The 18,236-nt window shown below is 38.2% G+C and overlaps 1 protein-coding gene across 7 annotated transcripts in view; it reads right to left on the minus strand.

Annotated features, from left to right (window-relative positions):
* Nucleotides 1-4,756: 4,756 nt before the first annotated feature.
* The window catches only part of FGD2 (FYVE, RhoGEF and PH domain containing 2), a 28,815-nt gene continuing 15,335 nt past the window's right edge, over nucleotides 4,757-18,236 (minus strand). For 2 of the 7 annotated variants that reach the window (XM_058178468.1, XM_058178464.1), the window contains exons 9-16: nucleotides 18,118-18,210; nucleotides 16,510-16,589; nucleotides 16,390-16,420; nucleotides 14,868-14,960; nucleotides 14,422-14,553; nucleotides 13,013-13,159; nucleotides 8,668-8,811; nucleotides 4,757-7,231 (exon numbers count right to left, since the gene is read on the minus strand). In XM_058178468.1, the coding sequence (XP_058034451.1) occupies nucleotides 7,019-7,231; nucleotides 8,668-8,811; nucleotides 13,013-13,159; nucleotides 14,422-14,553; nucleotides 14,868-14,960; nucleotides 16,390-16,420; nucleotides 16,510-16,589; nucleotides 18,118-18,210 (933 nt within the window). In that variant the 3' untranslated portion in view covers nucleotides 4,757-7,018. Of the gene's footprint in view, nucleotides 7,232-8,667; nucleotides 8,812-13,012; nucleotides 13,160-14,421; nucleotides 14,557-14,867; nucleotides 14,961-16,389; nucleotides 16,421-16,509; nucleotides 16,590-18,117; nucleotides 18,211-18,236 lie in introns of those variants that run through there. The other 5 variants (XM_058178466.1, XM_058178463.1, XM_058178465.1 and 2 more) reach the window with 4 other exon arrangements.

The following is an 18,236-nucleotide window of genomic DNA, read 5'->3' on the forward strand; positions in this document are numbered from 1 at the left end:
TCCATCTGTGATGGAGAAGATTTTTGGACTTCGGAGTTCAATCAGCGATCAGAATGACTCAAGCCTTGCATTGGATGCATCATACATTCCTGCCCTTTCACCTACTGTTCACATTTGCTCGGTTCTAACAATCACATGAATCATCATGCCTAAGAATTGTCTTCCCATAACTTCCAAGTATATTTTTAAATAATAAATATCATCTAACTGTGAATTCGTTCTGTACTCTGTACCTTCAAACGGAGGCTTTTTCCTGTGGAGTTGATAGGAATCTAAGTCTTTTCTGCTGTTTTCATTCTTTGCAGTCAAGCATTTCTTTTCTGCAGACCAGTGCAGATACCTTTTCTATGAAGCTAACAAATGAGGGATTATTTTGGCAATATCAGCTAAACACTAAATAGACAAATAAACAATTACTGTACAGCTTTAGGGGCACCTACTTGCTAAGGGCTCATATCATACTAAAAAAAGCAATATTCCCATGAAATATTAAATGAACATTTAAAGGCATGTTTTCCTTAAGCAAAGCAAGAGAAAAACAAGCCACCAGACTCAGCAAAGCTTTTAAAAGGGCAATATTTATTCAGCTTTCATCTGGATTCAGAGCCCATTTCTTTGAATCTCTTCCCTGTCCAGTGCTATAACTCAGGGCAATTTCAATAACAGCTCTCACAGTGCTCTAAATAATCATATAAAGTGGGCCTAAGCTTAGTTTTAAGCTTTATTTTGGTACAGTCTACTGCTAACCTTTTCCTAATCACTTTTCAGACAAGAAGACTTCTGTGTAAGTCAGCATGTGACAAGAATCAAACTCTCATGTAAAGACCCAGAATGGCAATAAAAATAGAGACATGGTGACCTTTGGCTAGGAAACAATTTCTCAAGTTTATTAGCCTGGTGAAAGCAGGAAGTCTATTACAAGGATGAGAAAACCTTTGGTAACTGGACTAATGACAGCATGGCCATGTGGCCTTGTTTTGCCCTGTTTTGTAACAAATTGCAGATTCATCAGAGAAAGGTTCTGTTCCAACATACCCAACCTGGTGCCCTCTACATGGACTTCCATATTTGCTAAAAAGCATAACCCGGACTGCTGCTCTGGGATTATAAAAGTTGCAGTCTAACTCATCTGGAAAACATCAAGTTGGAAAAATCTATTCTAAGCTTTTTTGATGTGGGAGGCATGTTTCCCTGAGACTTCTCTTGCTTTTAAAAATGTTAAGCTAACATATATTTGACTAATTTTGTAGGATAAGCCTGGATTCATTGGGAAAGAAAAGTCATATGGGTTTGAGGAAAGCAGACAATAATATAGATCAGAAAGAAAGAAGGTGGAGTTACCATATGGGTTTAGAGTTATTACTCCTCTTACTGGGCATTGGAGTGGGAAGGGTATTAATCAGTTCTTGTCTTTCTTATTTATTGCAACAGATGAAACCTATGGGCAAAGAAAATCTGTTTAATGGCCCTGTTGAACAAAGTGTATCCTTTGGTTTCCAGTTAATTTAAATGTCTTATTCTCATTGAGCTTCAGAATATCATCCTGAGGGATAATTGTGCCATGAGATGAAAGGTAAATATATAGTCAGTCAGTCAATAAAGACTAACAGTAGCTACATTGTCCCAAGGGGTACCTGAGAGGAGGCAAAAATTCCTAGAGGTGAATGAGATTCTAGCAAGTCAAATTGCCCCAGGTCTTCATATATCACCAGATCTCACAGCAATGAAAGGTAGGAGTAGAACTCTGGGCCAAAGTGAAGTCTATCCCAATTTCAGTTGGATTTCAAAATAATTTAATGAAACCCTCAAGAATCAGTATGCTTTTATATATAGGGTAGTACATACAAGTGAAGCCTTCACTAATCCTCCAGAAGTAGAATTGAAAAAAGCCAAAGGAAACTATCATTAATATATAATTTTTGGATGAATCACAAATGAGTTTCTGTATTGTAAAGTAAAAAGGTAAAGGAATTCCTGCAGATTTTATTCTGCTAGTCATTGCTGATTATAGGGGGTGGTGCTCATCTCTGTTTCAAGGCCATTGAGCCACCACTGTCCAAAGACATTTCCACAGTCATGTGGCCAGCATGACTTCACAGAGTTCTGTTATTTTCCCACCAAAGTGGTACCTATTTATCTACTTGGATTTGCATGCTTTCAAACTACTAATTTTGGCAGGAATTCACCCTGTTGTGTGGCTCTCAGGTCTTGAACCTGGGCTGCCAGATTTCCAACCAACAAGACCAGCATCTTAACTATTGAGCCACTGCGCTTCCCCTTCCGTATGGTATAAGTTGAATATTTATGTTAACAACCAAAGATCTAACATTCAGAAATCTAAGTGAGCAAGAAAATGATTGAAATGGCACAGACCTCTGTTTTCATTGTACCCCGAACCAATGACAGTGAAGAAAATGCTGGCCAATTCATTTAGTAGCTTTTCCTAAACTGGCATGCTCCATGTTAGGGTTCCCATCTTCCAGCCAAGGTGGTCAGACTGAAAGTGGTTGATTGTATGTATGTATGTATGTATGTATGTATGTATGTATGTATAGATAATAGATAGATAGATAATTATATATATATAATCTCAATCTCTCTCTCTGTGTATGTATGTGTGTGTATATGTGTGTGTGTGTGTGTGTGTGTGTGTGTGTATGAGAGAGAGAGATGATAGATAGATAGATAGATAGATAGATAGATAGATAGATAGATAGATAGATAGATAGATAGATAGATACAGACGGACAGACACATAGACAGATATAATAATTTTTAATCTCCTGAATTTCAGCCAGCTGTTTCTCTCACTAATCTTCATGAAATTTGGACAAACATTAAAAAAAAAAAACAGAAATTTGGTTGGACACACTCTGCCCCTTTCAATTAGCACTACTCAAAAAATTTTCATGTCCCTCTCCTCATCCCCCTGTAACATTACAATGTAAAACCACCTATCCACAAATATCCTACCACATATTTTTCTCTGGGACTTCAAATTTGTCTTCCCCAAATTGACAGTTGCTTCTTTTGACTGTTCTGTATTTTATAACTGAGAGTGCACCCTGGTGAACAAAAACTAGATTGCACAACACATTCCACAAATATACCGGTATTCATATTTCTGGTGCCGCTGAGGACCCCTTTTTTCATAATTGTACAAATATCCCTCTAAAACAGGGTCTCTGTTTCAAATAAGTGAACCCAACTTTTTTGCAAGGCATATAATAGATTCATTTTATTTTGTTTAAATTCTTCTTGGTTCTGAAAGCCATATTTTTGCTACTATAAATAATGAATCACAGATTAGGTTGCAAATGCTTTTTAGGGGGAAAAAAAGGATAAAATGACTTATATTTCCAAAGGGAGCATGAGAATCTCTTGCATTATTAAGGTCGGAAAGTCACAAAACAGAGTATATGCAAATGATAAAAGCATGCCCATTTAATGCATATTTACACCTAGGGCACACAATTAGCATGAGCATCAGTTTTCCTTCCCAGAAGCTTAAACATTTAGATGATTTGGCAATCATTTTAGCAAAGAAATGTGATTTGTAAAATGTGCAGTAATGGTCATTCATATTTTTTTTCTTTTATCTTGAGCCTGGCCTCGCTTGGATCAGACTATGGTGACACGACGACTGTTAAAAACACCAAAATCTTCCAAATAGACATCATCAGGTCCTGCCCTTCTTCTTTAAGCCACAAAGGCTGTTCAATTTAAGTAAATACAGAGTCTCCTTCAATTCAAAATTGATTCCAGCAATTTAACAGATGAGTCCAGACCATTTTCTTGATTGTAACAGCCTGCTGTTGCCTTCTTCCATTATGTTTTTTTTTTAATTAATTATTTCTTAGTCTACCCTGCAGTTCCGGAGTCCTCTATCCAAGCAGTAATGAAGTTCACTGCTGTTTAGCTTACAAACCCAGAGAAGGTCATCCAGATGCTACCCCGACATTTTTCATGTAGTGTAATTCTAATGGGGGGAGGGAGAACCTTCAAATAGAAAACCAATTAAAGTGGGGGAGAGACATAAAATGATGTTAATTTAAAAAGCAATAGTTGCAACAGTGGTGAAATCTAAATTTATTTCCTACAGGGTCTGTGGGCGTGGCTTGGTGGGATCATGTGACTGGGTGGGCGTGGCTATGTGACTGGGGGATCAAAAGACAGAAACTCACTAACAATGTCCTGCTGGAACAGGATTGGACTAGATGACCTCCAGGTCCCTTCCAGCTCTGGATTATCCTCTGAAGCTGCGTCTAATGCCAGGTCTGTAGTCCTTCCTTCCTCTCCTTTTTCCTCCCTCCCTCCCTCCCTCCCTCTCTCTCTCTCTCTCTCACGAACCCCCCTCCCATTTTTTGCCTAGCAGGCTTCAGCTTTTTTACCTTTTAAAAATGCTTTTAAAAGTAAAAAAAAAAGCCTCTGACAATCAGGCACCTCAGCTGGGATCATCAGAGCCTTGTTTTAACCCTTTAAAAGCATTTTTTTCAGCCTCTTCAGCAGAAGAGGTTATTAAAAAAATTCTTTTAAAAGTAAAAAAAAAAAAAGCCTCTGACAATCACCTGGCTCAGCTGGGCATGGGGAGAAGGCAGGGATTTTTGCTACCGGTTCTCCGAACCACCCACCACCATTGCTACCAAATTGGCCGATCCGGTCTGAACCGGGTGCATTTCACCCCCAGTTCTCCTGGAAAAAAGTAATGCTAAAAGACACCAGTGAAGTTTTGCAAGAGTTCCATTTGTTTCAAAAAGTCAGATTTCTTTATTTATTGATGGCATCAAGAAAGAGAGAAAAAAGCATTTATAGCAACATCCTTTTCTATTTACAGTACTTCTGGAACAAGGCAGGTAGCTGTACATGATACCTGACATAAATCCTGCATTATATGGAATGATGTGGACCATCATTCTAAAAGTTCACAAAGGAATTTCAGCATTTATTATTAAATTATTTGGACATGCACAGTATCCATCTTGCAAGCTTTACTCTTGGTTTATGCTGTAACATCCACTGAAAGTGTTGGAATATCCATCCCAGAATTCCCAATCACTATGTCTTACCTTGGAATTTCAAGAGTAGTGTTCCAATCTTTCTGATGGAGATGGTAGAAATTTTGGAATTCTGAAAACATGTCATGCATAGATAAGGGAAGGTAAAAAGATACAAACCCTGATAGAACTGAATGTTCCCTTCTATTTCCTTTAACTTCGTCCCTGCCAGTGCCAACTTGCTTATCTTTTTCTCTGGGTAATAAATAAAGCATAGAACAGCACCCATGCCATCATGTTATCTTCTGCAAAAGCTTATAGGTCACAAAATTATTCTTGTATTTTAAAAAAAATGTTGGAAGTTTGTGCTTTCAGTTGGAGTTTCCAGTATTTCTTTTAAAAAAAAACAAAAAGAATCAAGATTTTCTAAAAACACAACAGCTTCTTGTAAAAGGGCAAGGAAGACATCCTCAAGTAGCCATGGACCAGCGGTGAAATGCACTTACCTTCGCTACCGGTTCGGAAATGTGAGCGTGCACACACATGCGCTTGCTATGCCCGCACGCACCTCTTCTGTGCATGCGCAGAGGGTCAAAAAAGGGACGTAATGATGTCCTGGTGGGTGGGTGGAGCCGCATGCCTTACCGGTTCGCATGAGCCGGATAGATCCGGCCAGATTTCACCGCTGCCATGGACATCATGTTAGAATGTTAAAAGGAGAAGGGAATTGAAGGGACCAGGAAATAGAACTTGGGCAAAGAGAAATCTTGTCACTCTGATCCCTGGGGAAAGGTGGAGGGTAGATGGAATTAACAAAGGGAAACAGTTTCAATAATTGTTACTTTTAACTATATTTATCTCTAAAATTCAACTTGCGGTAATTTAATAGTTCATCGAATAATTGACAATAAAATACACAGTACAGATAAATGGTTTGAAGACCATTGTAGATGGGTACTTCCATCAACGTAATGATAAGTCCAGTAAGACTGAGACATGAAAAAATAAGCAGAGGTTTACTGTCCTAAAAGTAAAAGGGATTGCAACTAAGCAAATAATCAGCTAAAGAATAAAATAAGTATATACTTAGAAGTGTCAGAAAATGAACTACACAATCTGCAGCCATTACCACGTAGTTGTTGAAATAAATTCAGATACTCCAATCTTATTTCTGGTTTGAAACATTCAACATGTTCGGTTTCACCAACATAACCTTTTAAAATATCTTTGGGTCATTTCCTGGTGTACCTGGCCAATCTGATCCAGCATTCAATCTCCAGCTGTGATCATTCTAGTATCTTTAGAAATTCACTAAAAAACCTGACAGAAAAAAAGAATTATCTGCCATTTTCCCTACATTATTTTTCTAAATATGAAGATTTAATTTAGCTATTATAGCAAAAGTAATTTAACCAACCTCCATGAATATATCTAAATGTTTTAAAAGTAGTGCATGTTAGCATGCCATTTACACAATTCTCCTGGGCCCAAAAGAGAGGTTGAGCCTGCCATAGGTTATATTTGTAGTTGGGATTGGGATAAAGATCCCATTCACCTTTTATACATACATACATACATACATATATTATAGATGGGTAGAACTTTTGGGTTCTTCAGTGTCAGAATCTCTGATCAGAGAATAATTTCCCTGACATAGCTGTAGATCAAAAAAGGTCTATATACAAACAGGAAGTATTATTTTTACCAGCATGTAATATGTATACGAACAGGACAGTCTATCAATAAAAGTTTGCAAATTTAAATGATGAATCAATTATTTATTAGGACTTGAATAGTTCGCTAGATTTCACTAGCAGGCTCACAAGTAAGCCAAGGAATTGAAGGGACCAGGAAATAGGGACCAGGAATTGAAGGGACCAGGAAAATCTCAACTAGACAAAAATGCTATGATTTGAAACCAGTGAAAAGTTATAACTGAAAGATACAACTGAATTTAGAACACAGATTCGGTGCTTATTACAGTGGCAATTCAGAGTATGAAACAGCCTCAGAAGGAGCTTGAATTATTCCAGATCATCACACGAATCTTCTTCTTCTCCTCCCCTGGCTGACTGTTCAATGGCTTTCATCCAGCGCTGCTTCAGTTCTTCAGTTTCAGCAACCAAGGTATAGGTCTGTTTGGACTGTACCAACTGGAAGATGTGACGGGGATTATTCTGATATGGCTCCTTGATACGGTAACCCAACAGAGGGATCGAGGCATAGGCTTTGACATCCTGGGTCGGGTGAAGGAAAGGTTCAAAACACCATTATTTTCAAATGTCCCATAACTAATTTCATATCTCTGTTGAGATATGATCACTTTGTTATCATCACACTGATGATTCTATACTACTGAAAGCCCAAACTAGTTTTGTCCATAGTTGTCTGGAAGTTTTCCCCCCCCCTTTTCATTTTGGTTTATTTCGTTTTACCAAAAACAGCCTCAAGAGGCTGCTATTGCTTAATTATGGAAACGTTAACTAACATGGTTGCATACAGTCTAGATGCACAGCCATATAAATGTAATAATTAAAATAATTGCTTACTTCATTCCTTTCAATTCAATATTTTTATTCACAATCAGAAACTCTTATCTGCTATGGCCTAGAGGTGGAGCTCTTGCCTTACAATCAGAAGGCTGTGAGTTTGATCCTAGGTAGAGGCAGATGAAGGGTCTCCTACTTGGGCAGGGGGGTTGGACTAGATGACCTGCAAGGTCCTTTCCAACTCTGTTAATCTGTTAAACTCCCAAAGCTAGAACTTGACATTTTCAGATCACTCTGAAGTATATTTGACTAAGCAGAATTATATATTAAATGCCTTGGCAGAGTAGAATTATAGAAAGTCTTCTTGTTTGTGCTGGGAGTTGTGCATCCTTCCTCTCATATATTCTGATTTCTACCTTGGTCTCCCATCAGTTATTTCTGGTCTCATGTCAAACCGCACCACATGGCTCAGCTTGGACTCTCTACGTCTTACTGCTTTTCTCCTCAGTGGAATACATTCAACTTTCCTGGTGACTCCCAAACATGTAAAAGTATCAGACTGGGGTGGAATGATTTCCCTCCAGAAATGGAAAATCACTGAGAAGGATGAATTTGGAACAAAAATGCTTCTGTAATCAAATAATATTTAAGGTTGTGGAGACCCAAGCTCAAGTCTACGTTTAGCCATTGAAGCCCATAGAGCAGGGGTCTCCAACCTTGGCAACTTTAAGACTTGTGGACTTCAACTCCCAGAGTGAAGTGAATTCTGAGAGTTGAAGTCCACAGGTCTTAAAGTTGCCAAGATTGGAGACCCCTGCCATAGAGTACTTTTAAATTAATCACTATCTTTCAGGTCCAACCTACTCCATGGGATTCCTGTTATGAGGGGAACAGTGAAATAAATGATACATGCATCACCCTGAGCATATTAGTCCATCTAATATATTTTCTGAGATGATGCTGATGGGAAATAGTGGAAGAAGGGAAGAACCTGAAAAATATTCACAACTACATCCTACAACTAGTTTGGAATAGAGAACTTTTCCTGTCACTGATTTCTATGTTCTTATAAACCCAGGCTTGATGTTATGAAAGAATGAATCATCAAAGGGCAGGGTTCTAGAAGAAGATCATTTGTAAGCCTTATTAATTTCCATCATAATAAATTCTATGTAAAAACATACCTGAGGTGCAGCATAAATATACAACACCAGTGGATCATCTCGTGGGATCACAAACCAGCCACGCATGCTCCCCTTTCCATTCTTATCCATAAGCTGCAGAAAACTGCACATCAGGCTCTGCCCTGATATTTCTGCAGATTCTTTCTGCCAATTAAAAAATGGTTCACAGCATCATTAATAACTCTTACCCAAAAGAGAACATGGAGATTTCATTCAGCTGCCGTAGCTAAAATCCTCTGTAGAGGATGAATGTATCTGAAATACTTTATAAAGCATCAGCACTGATAACTAAGTATCTTTCCTTAGTCCAGTAAGTAGCTGGACCATATCCCGAAAACAGGCTTCTATAGACAAAATTGCTCCTCAAAATCTAATCACATGATGTAGGCAAAAGTTTGCTGTTAAACTTCTTCCACCTCCTATTACTTTGCCAGGATTCATAAAATTATGACATTAGAAGGACTCTCATGACCTTCTAGAATGATGTATATTTGGCAGATCTGACTAAGGAACATAACAAATTCAAAACAGGTAACGTCATTCATCCCAAATTTCTAGTTCATCCACTCTTTCCATGCATTGATAATGAAACTTTATAGTGGCCTTGCAATCCAGAATTCAGCTGAAGCTGAAGGAAGCAGAATTCCTTACATTTCTTAATCCTGATCTAACTAAAATTAAACAGATGTGTTTCTATAAGGATTTTTTTTTTTAGGTAAAAGCTTTTCCAGTTGCATTCCTAGTTCAGAGGCAAGTTAATCTAAGACTCAGTATTTGTCTAAAATCAATCAGCGAGTTTATTTTGAAAGAAAGGACCTAAACTAGGCTTCCCATGTCCAAATTAAGCACATTAACCAGAGGTTCTTAATATGTATGCTAATATATACTAATTAGTCCCTTATGTACTGCATTTAGAAGCAGTTGTTTAGTTCTTGAACCATACTGGATTTCAAATTAGTCTCTAGATTAGAGATTCTTGTCTATCTAGAATAGTGAGAGCATACTCAGAATAAAACTAGGTTTGGACTGCACTTGTAGAATATTTACCAAAATGTGCCAAAACTAATTTCTTCTTTAATTCAGCAAAAAAAACAAAAAACAGTTGCACATGGTTATAACTAAGTCTGGTAATTTAGCTGACATATTTTCTATATTGTACAAAATTTCAATCCATGATCAAAGTCATAATGGGCAACAGGTCACATTGTCACAATTTATAGTGATAATTATGCCATATAAAAGATTGAGACTTAGAATGTAAGTGAAATAAATGGTAAAGAGCATGAATTAATGAATGAAATCCAGGAAAAAATATAGATAGGTGGTCCGCATTTAATGAAGACTTCTTCGGTGACCATTCAAACTTTTAATGATGCTGAATGAGTGGTACTTGGAACTGGTCCTTCAAGTTCTGGCCATCATAGATTCCTCACGGACACATGATTATAATCTGGGCACTTAATACCTGGCTTGCAATTACATCATTGCAGTGTCCATTAGTCATGTGAACATCAATTGCAACCTTCATTGCTGGTTTTAGACAAGCAAAGTCAATGGAGAAGACAGCAAGTCTCACATGGCAACTTCATAGTCATAGGATGCTGCAACATTGTAATTTAAGCAGGTTTCGGGTGCCTGAATCACACTCACATGACTAGAGGGACACTCAAAGCAGCAAGAAAAGTGTGGAATTCACTTAATGACAACAACCAGGAGTGCTGGAACTAGTATGATCATATGACATCATGCTTTATGACTGTATCACTTCGCAACAGAAATTCTGGTCCCAATTTCCATTATTAACTGAGGACCACCTCTACGTGAAAGAGCTAAAACGTATATCAGATAGTATGAATTGATGTTTAGGTGGTTGTGGGTGCATAAGGAAGTTTGAATTTGTAGGGTGGTAATAGCTGCATATTATGCTCTAGTGATAATGGGTGAGATGAATCTGCTAAAAACATATTTGAGAATAGATTAATCTTCCAATAGAAACAATGGAAAGAGGATATTGAAGCTATTTGGTACAGAATGAAAAGAAATATGTTACTGGGTCCAGGGAAATCTCTAGAAGTTAGTAATGAAAATTATTAAAAAGGATGCTTGATGGTAGTGGAAAGTGAAAAAGGCCATGAATGAAGAAAAATGCATGTAATAGAATTAGCGCTGCAAGAAATGAACATAAAAGGGATATGAATAATGTGTATATAGAGAAACAATAGTTGCAAATAATATAATTATACAGTAGAGCACACAACAATAGTTGTAAAGAATATAGCTATAGAACATACAACTATTAAAAGAAAATGCAGAGCAATTTTTGATGGAAGTTAAAAAATGTTCTGAAAATGGTAAAAAGAGCTAAACAAGAAGTTGGTAGCAATTAACAACGATAAAGTGATTTTTGGATGAAAATGTAATAAGACAGTGCTGGAAAGAATATTTTAAACATGAATATGGGAAAGATGGAGGTATGTTGAAGAGTGAAATTGAAAAGGATCTTATAAATGTTATTGTCCAAGAAAAAAACTGGTGAAAAAGTTATAAATGCTGCAATCACATTGAAAAATTGTAAGGCTGTAGATAAAGATGGTGGAAATAGAAAATGTATTTATTTAAAAATATAAAAATACAGAGAGGGGTTTTTTTATGGCATGGCTTTTTGACTTCTTTAACATGTGAAAGGTTTGCATCTATTTTTGATCATGGACCATATAATGGAAGAATGCCATTATTGCTCCCATATGAAAAGGGAAAAGCAGCAAGTATAATGAACAATATTTGGGAACTGGATTGGGCTTTATAGTATAACCTGGCAAGAAATGTACTGAATGGAGTGTTGCTCTTCAGCAGGTTTTTGAGAAATGTATGAATGTGAGAAACAAAGTTTATTCTATATTTGTAAATGTAAAGATAGCATATGACAAAATGAATATGCTTCAATGATTTGTGAAAATATCAAATTGAAGTTTGGTTGACTGTAATTACAGTGACATATGATAGAAATAAAGAATGAGAATAAGTGGAATGCATAAAAATGTTCAACGTTGACCAGAGGGAAAGGGAAGAATATGTATTGCTCCTTTTTTTGCTTAATGTATTCATGGATCAATGCACAATGAATGTTTGTAGTGACATTAGAGGTATTTTGGTGAAGTCATGATGCATATGCCAACCTTCAGATTTTTGTAAGCACACAATACCATAACTGTTAGCTGAGGACTCAAATATTTGTAGCAAATATTAGAAAAATGGATGATACAACAAGGAATATGGATTTGAAAAACAATCTATTGAAGTCTAAAGTGATGCCAAGGAAAACGGAGTGAACAATTGCAATTGATCTATAACTTGTGAAAAATAGAGCAATATATTTTACTACCTTGGAAGGATGTTCACTGCAATGAAGAAATCTGAAGACATACAAATGTTGATAAAAAGGTGGTAGGAGTAGGAATAGGAGTAGAAATAATAAGCTGAATACAGCAATGAGTATGAAAAAAAAAGTATGAAAAGACACCATATGTACTTGTGGATAAGTCATGAATTTTAGGTTCCAAAATACATGCCAAAATTGAGTTTAGTTTATCTGCAGATAAGCTCATCTGCAAATATACATAGCAATTTTTTTTTAAATATACATACATACTCACAAGTAAGCCCAACCACCACAAATAAATCTGACTCTCTTTTTTCCCCCTACCAAACTGCATGAAAAATGTATCATCTAGAGATAAGCCAGTTGTGAAAATGTAAAATGGATCTTTTCTGGAAACAAAAACATTTATTGATACAAATATAAAAACAAAGAAGCCTTCCAGAATATATTGGGGAAAAACCCCACAAAAACCCCTGAAGGTTGGCTTATACACAGATAAGCTCATCTGCAAATATATACAGTATACTGAGGTGTTTTGGTCATAAAGAAAGAAAGAATAATGAAACAACCCTATGAAAGAAGAATGAAGGGCTCAAGAAGAGATGAGAGTCTGAGAAAGTCATAGTTGGCTCTGATAACAAAGAAGTGAGATGTTAGTAGCTTTAGCCATGTTTCGTTTCTTTTTCCCACTTGTATCTCAGGCTTTAAATTTCCTTGGCTCTTCTATGTTTTTCTCTTTCCTATGCTGCATAATGTTGCTTGCCTGAAAGTAAAGAACATGATGGCTATGTGTGCATGCTTCTGTATAGGTAATGTTGATAGGGAAGTGTTTGCTAGATAAGTACTTTCAAAATGACAAAAGTGAAATCGCTGCAATAACAACATTCCTACCCAGAATGGCAAGTTATCACAGACTAAGAAACAAGCCTGAGAAAAGAGAAGCAGATCTTCCAACTTTTCCCTCACCTCCAGAATGCCTTTGTGCTTCCCATGCTGCTCGATGGGCAGCAAATTCCCTGTTAGGAAGACATAGCATTCCGCACAGACACGTTTGAGTCCATTCTTGTCATATTGCAATTCAGCCTTGTATTCAGAACACCGGGCACACACCACCTGCCTCCAGGAGAAAAACCACAGGTTTGGAGAAGGTTAAATGTGGTGAATTATTTTTTTTTAAATGTTCATTGTATCAAGTTCTTGGAGACTGATTGGACAAGTCCAGGAGTGAAATTCAGCAGGTTCTGAACAGATTTTGGAGAACCGGTAGCGGAAATTTTGAGTAGTTCAGAGCAGTGGTGGGTTTCAAAAAATTTTACTACCGGTTTTGTGGGTGTGGCTTGGTGGGCGTGGCATGATTTGGTGGGCGTGGCTTGGAGGGCATGGCAGGGGAAAGATATTGTAAAATCTCCATTCCCACCCCTCTCCAGGGGAAGGATACTGCAAAGTCCCCATTTCCTCCCGATCAGCTGGGACTTGGGAGGCAGAGAATAGATGGGGGCAGAGCCAGTCAGAATTTTTACTACCGGTTCTCCGAACTACTCAAACTTTCCGCTACCGGTTCTGCAGAACTGGTCAGAACCTGCTCAAATCCATCTCTGGTTCAGAGAACTGGCAAATGCCATCTCTGGCTGGCCCCAGAGTTTTTTTTTTATTTATTTACATTTATATCCCGCCCTTCTCCGAAGACTCAGGGCGGCTTACAGTGTATAAGGCAATAGTCTCATTCTATTTGTATATTTACAAAGTCAACTTATTGCCCCCCCAACAATCTGGGTCCTCATTTTACCTACCTTATAAAGGATGGAAGGCTGAGTCAACCTCGGGCCGGGCTTGAACCTGCAGTAATTGCAGGCTGCTGTGTTCTAATAACAGGCTTCTAACAGCCTGAGCTATTACAGCCCTATAATAGTGGGGTGGGAATGGAGATTTTGCAGTATCCTTCCCCTGCCATGCCCACCGAGCCACGCCCACAAAACCGGTAGGGAAAATGTTGAATTTCACCCCTGGACAAGTCCCTGCAGTTTTCTTGGCAAGGTTTTTCAAGTCTGCCATTGCACTAGCCATAATCACTCTTGTTCTCAGTAGAATAGAATAGAATAGAATAGAATAGAATAGAATAGAATAGAATAGAATAGAATTTTTATTGGCCAAGTGTGATTGGACACACAAGGAATTTGTCTTGGTGCATATGCTCTCAGTGTACATAAAAGAAAAGATACCTTCATCAAGGTACAACACTTAAGGATGGTCATAGGGTACACATTTAACACTTAATGATACAACACTTAATGATAATCATTATAGTACTAGCATTACCTTGATTGTTCTATCCCAAAACAATGTGGGGTGGGTAGAGAACAAATAAGCTCACTCACATAGCCACAAGCTCGGCAGTGATGCCTTCTTCGTGTGATAGCATTGAATGGTTCTCTGCAGCGCATGCACATGGTGACCAGCTTGTCTCTTATCCACTGGGGAGCCCACTTGCCGAGCTCCTGTGACTGGCCCTGCTGCAAGAAAGGAGACTCTGAATCAAGCAACCCTTTCAGTCAACCTCTGGACACACAGGGGGTGTGGCAGTCTCAATTCAAAAATAGCATGGCTAGAGTAACTGGGTCATAATGACAAAACTTTGTTAGATGCGTTTTCTGTACATCTCCCCCCTCCCCTTTGTTTATCAGAGACTGTTAAGGTCTTTGTAAATGTACACAGTTACAATCTTTGGAAAATGAGCTCATGGTTTTAAAAGAGGAAATGAATATCAGTAGCTCTAAACTGCAAATGGGATAGAGTCACAATAGGTATGTAACTGGAGATTTACACTAGAGTCTTGCGTCTCTGCTTCTTGCCCTTGGCTTGCAGCCTTGAAGGTTTCACTCCTCTTTTCTTTCTTGTTGATGGCAGACTGGAAGGTCTGGGAGGGAGGAAGAAAACATTTTGAATAGAAGGATTTCTGAAAAGAAGTTTAATTTCAATATATTTTTCATGTAAAATAGCAGCTCCTATCTGTTTAATCTAAGACTGACCTAATCAAAGATGAAGCATGGGTGGATTTATATATGGGTGCATATGGGTAGGGGACAGAGGTGGGTTTCAGCAGGTTCTGACCAGTTCTGGAGAACCGGTAGTGGAAATTTTGAGTAGTTCGGAGAACCGGTAGTAAATATTCTGACTGGACCCACCCCCATCTATTCTCTGCTTCCCAGGTCCCAGCTGATTGGGAGGAAATGGAGATTTTGCAGTATCCTTCCCCTGCCACGCCCACCAAGCCACACCCACCAAGCCATGCCACACCCACCAAGTCACATCCACAGAACCGGTAATAAAAAAAATTGAAACCCACCACTGGTGGGAGATTTTAAGAATAAAAAGGGAAGTTCTAAAACATTCCCCAGCCTTGGCTTAAATTCTTTATAGGGCTTTCTGCTCTTACCTCTATTATCTATTGTATATGTAAATGAAATTAACTTCCTTTTAAATGCATGGGGCTGCCCTATCACATAATGTGATTGAGCCACTAAAGATTCCCATGTGGGTTCTCAAAGGTCTTAATCTAGCTGCCAAAATTAGAAATTACCAGCACCAGAACCTTCTATATTGAAGGATTCTGCATCAATTGTTGGTCAATTGTGGGTCATAAGGTATAGCTATGTGGTAGCATCAGAGGTGGTATTCAGCAGGTTCTGACCAGTTCTGGAGAACTGGTAGTGGAAATTTTGAGTAGTTCGGAGAACCGGTAAATACCACCTCTGACTGGCCCCGCCCCCATCTATTCTCAGCTGATTGGGAGGATATGCAGTATCCTTCCCCTGCCATGCCCACCAAACCACACCCACAGAACCGGTAGTAAAAAAATTTGAATCCCACCACTGGGTAGCATCCAACTGACCTTATCTGATCTTGAAAAGCTAAATAGGGAAGGACATGGTTAGGACTTGAGAGAACCCTTAAGGAAATACCAAAGTTGGGAAATTAAAAAAGGGAGGGAGGGCAATAATGTCACTTCTACATTGCTGCTAAGAAAACTACAATGTTATGTCTATGAAGTCTGACTTAAAGGAGATTTTATATCTCAAGAGAAATCTAACTTCCAAATCCTCCCCCGTTTCTGTCATTTCAAAGAACTAGGGAGGAAAAATTCTGAGAAACTTTCCTCATCCCATTCACGCTTTGGATTCAGATTTCTCTTATGAGACTATTGATTAGGCTGTAGCTCTTCTTCCTTCTCTCAAGGTTATTTTCATAACCCATTATACTTATTGAGAGTATTTTGGTTTCTTCATTGGCCTGGATGCTCCCTAAGCTTTAAAAAAACAAATTGAGGTAGCTTAAGCAGTGGCTACCTTAAGCCAGGCATCCATCTCTTCCTTGGACCTGCAGAGAAACAGATGTCATTTATCGGAGAGGTAGAGTTTACGTTCTTTTGCTAGAATAAAAAAAGGTTACGTTTGTTGCTTAATTACCTTGCTTGCAGTTCTAGAGTGCGCTGCTTCCCTGACACAAGGAAAGCATGAGGAAACTGTACATCATTTAGTTCTCGAACCTAAAAGAAAAAAAAAATAGAGCACTGAAATGAGAGTAAATACTAATTTACTTCATACGGCTCATTCAGTTGTATATGACTTCAACTATGAAAGTATGCTTATTTCAAACCGATATATAATCTCCCTTGGTGGGGGGGAGTTCAGTTTGGAAAATTATTATTTTCTGGTGTGAAGCTAAGTGGAATGGGCACAGAACTATCTCAACTTTCAGATAAAGAGAACATTTTTAATCTGTTTCCTTGACTTCTCCTTTGAAGCATGGTTGTGTTCAGGTTTTTGTAGTTTTCTATTACGGATATTATATGTTGTGGTTTTAACATTAATTGTAATGTATTTGAATTTCAGGAGGGAAATTTGGGCGGGAAATTGCACGTTGCTGATTGGCTGATGCCTCAACCAAAATACTATTTAAAGAGGGGTTTTGCCTGTTGGTTTTTGCTGGGATCACAATAAACCAAAGAGCTATTGTCACTTGTATCGTCTCCTGCCTCTTCATTGCCCGAATTTAACATTAATGTTTGGAACAAATGGAATAAGAAAAAAAAATATTTTTCTAACTTCACTTTCCTCCTTGCTAGAGCATGTAATTCAGCAAATTTAATGGCATTTGGGTATGATCTTAGAAGACAGAAAGAAGAGCCATAAAGTCAGATAAGAGGCAGCTGAATCTGCATAAGGAATGGGGAATGTCAAACGTCCCAGAAGGGATTGTCCCTGGTTTCTTAGACTGTAAAGGCAAGGGGGAACGGATGTAATTTGAGATTTGCAAGATTAGTATCAGCCTTACAAGGTAGTCCAGACAAGGACACCAGAAGTACTAGCTCTAGCTTTATTGTAAGGTTACAGTTGCAAGTCTGAAAGTACATCTCTGTTCCCTTCTTTACAGCCCAAGAAAGCAGGGATGGATGGTCCCTTCTGAGACATTTGCCATACCTTCTGCAGATTGAGCTGCCTCTTATCTGACTAGTCTATGACTCTTCCCCCGTCTCTCAAGATCATTCTCACATACCATTCCAGCAAGAGAGCATATGGCAAGACATGTATCGAATAGCTGAGTGATCCTAAGGAAAAGACTCCATTGCTCTAAGGAGTTGCAGAGAGGTGTTGACTAGCAATCCCTGCATTTTCTAAAGTAAGACTTTTCAAACGATGTTCTCCATGGCAACTTAATGAAGTTCCACGAGAAACTAAGTTCACTCAAACACCACAAATTTTCTGCCACTAGTTTTTGCCTCTTGATCAGGTACTCTGGGAAATACTTTTAAACTAACAAGATTCTGTAGTATAAAAACTTTGAAAACCCCTGTTCTAAAGCAGATTTATCTTCAAAAATCCACAAAGCCCTACTTAGCACTTTACTCTGTTTGGGGGTCTTTCCCTCTCTCTTCCTCCTTTTGAATTCTTCAGTTCTCTGCCCTAGTTGCAACTCTATCCAACCTTACTCAAAGGAACTTCCATAAAAGTAATCACAGCTGTTTTCCAAATTGACTTGAATAAATAAATGAACAGACAATAAAATATTCTGACCTTCATGCCATTGACATCAATCCGGTGGCGCACTTGAAATTCGGCACCCACTTGAATGACTTTTGGCACACAGTACAACAGCAGGTTATTAAACTGAAAGTTGCAAAAACAAAACAAAT

The sequence above is a fragment of the Ahaetulla prasina genome, chromosome 3 (assembly GCF_028640845.1).
Source record: "Ahaetulla prasina isolate Xishuangbanna chromosome 3, ASM2864084v1, whole genome shotgun sequence".
Lineage (NCBI taxonomy): Eukaryota > Metazoa > Chordata > Lepidosauria > Squamata > Colubridae > Ahaetulla > Ahaetulla prasina.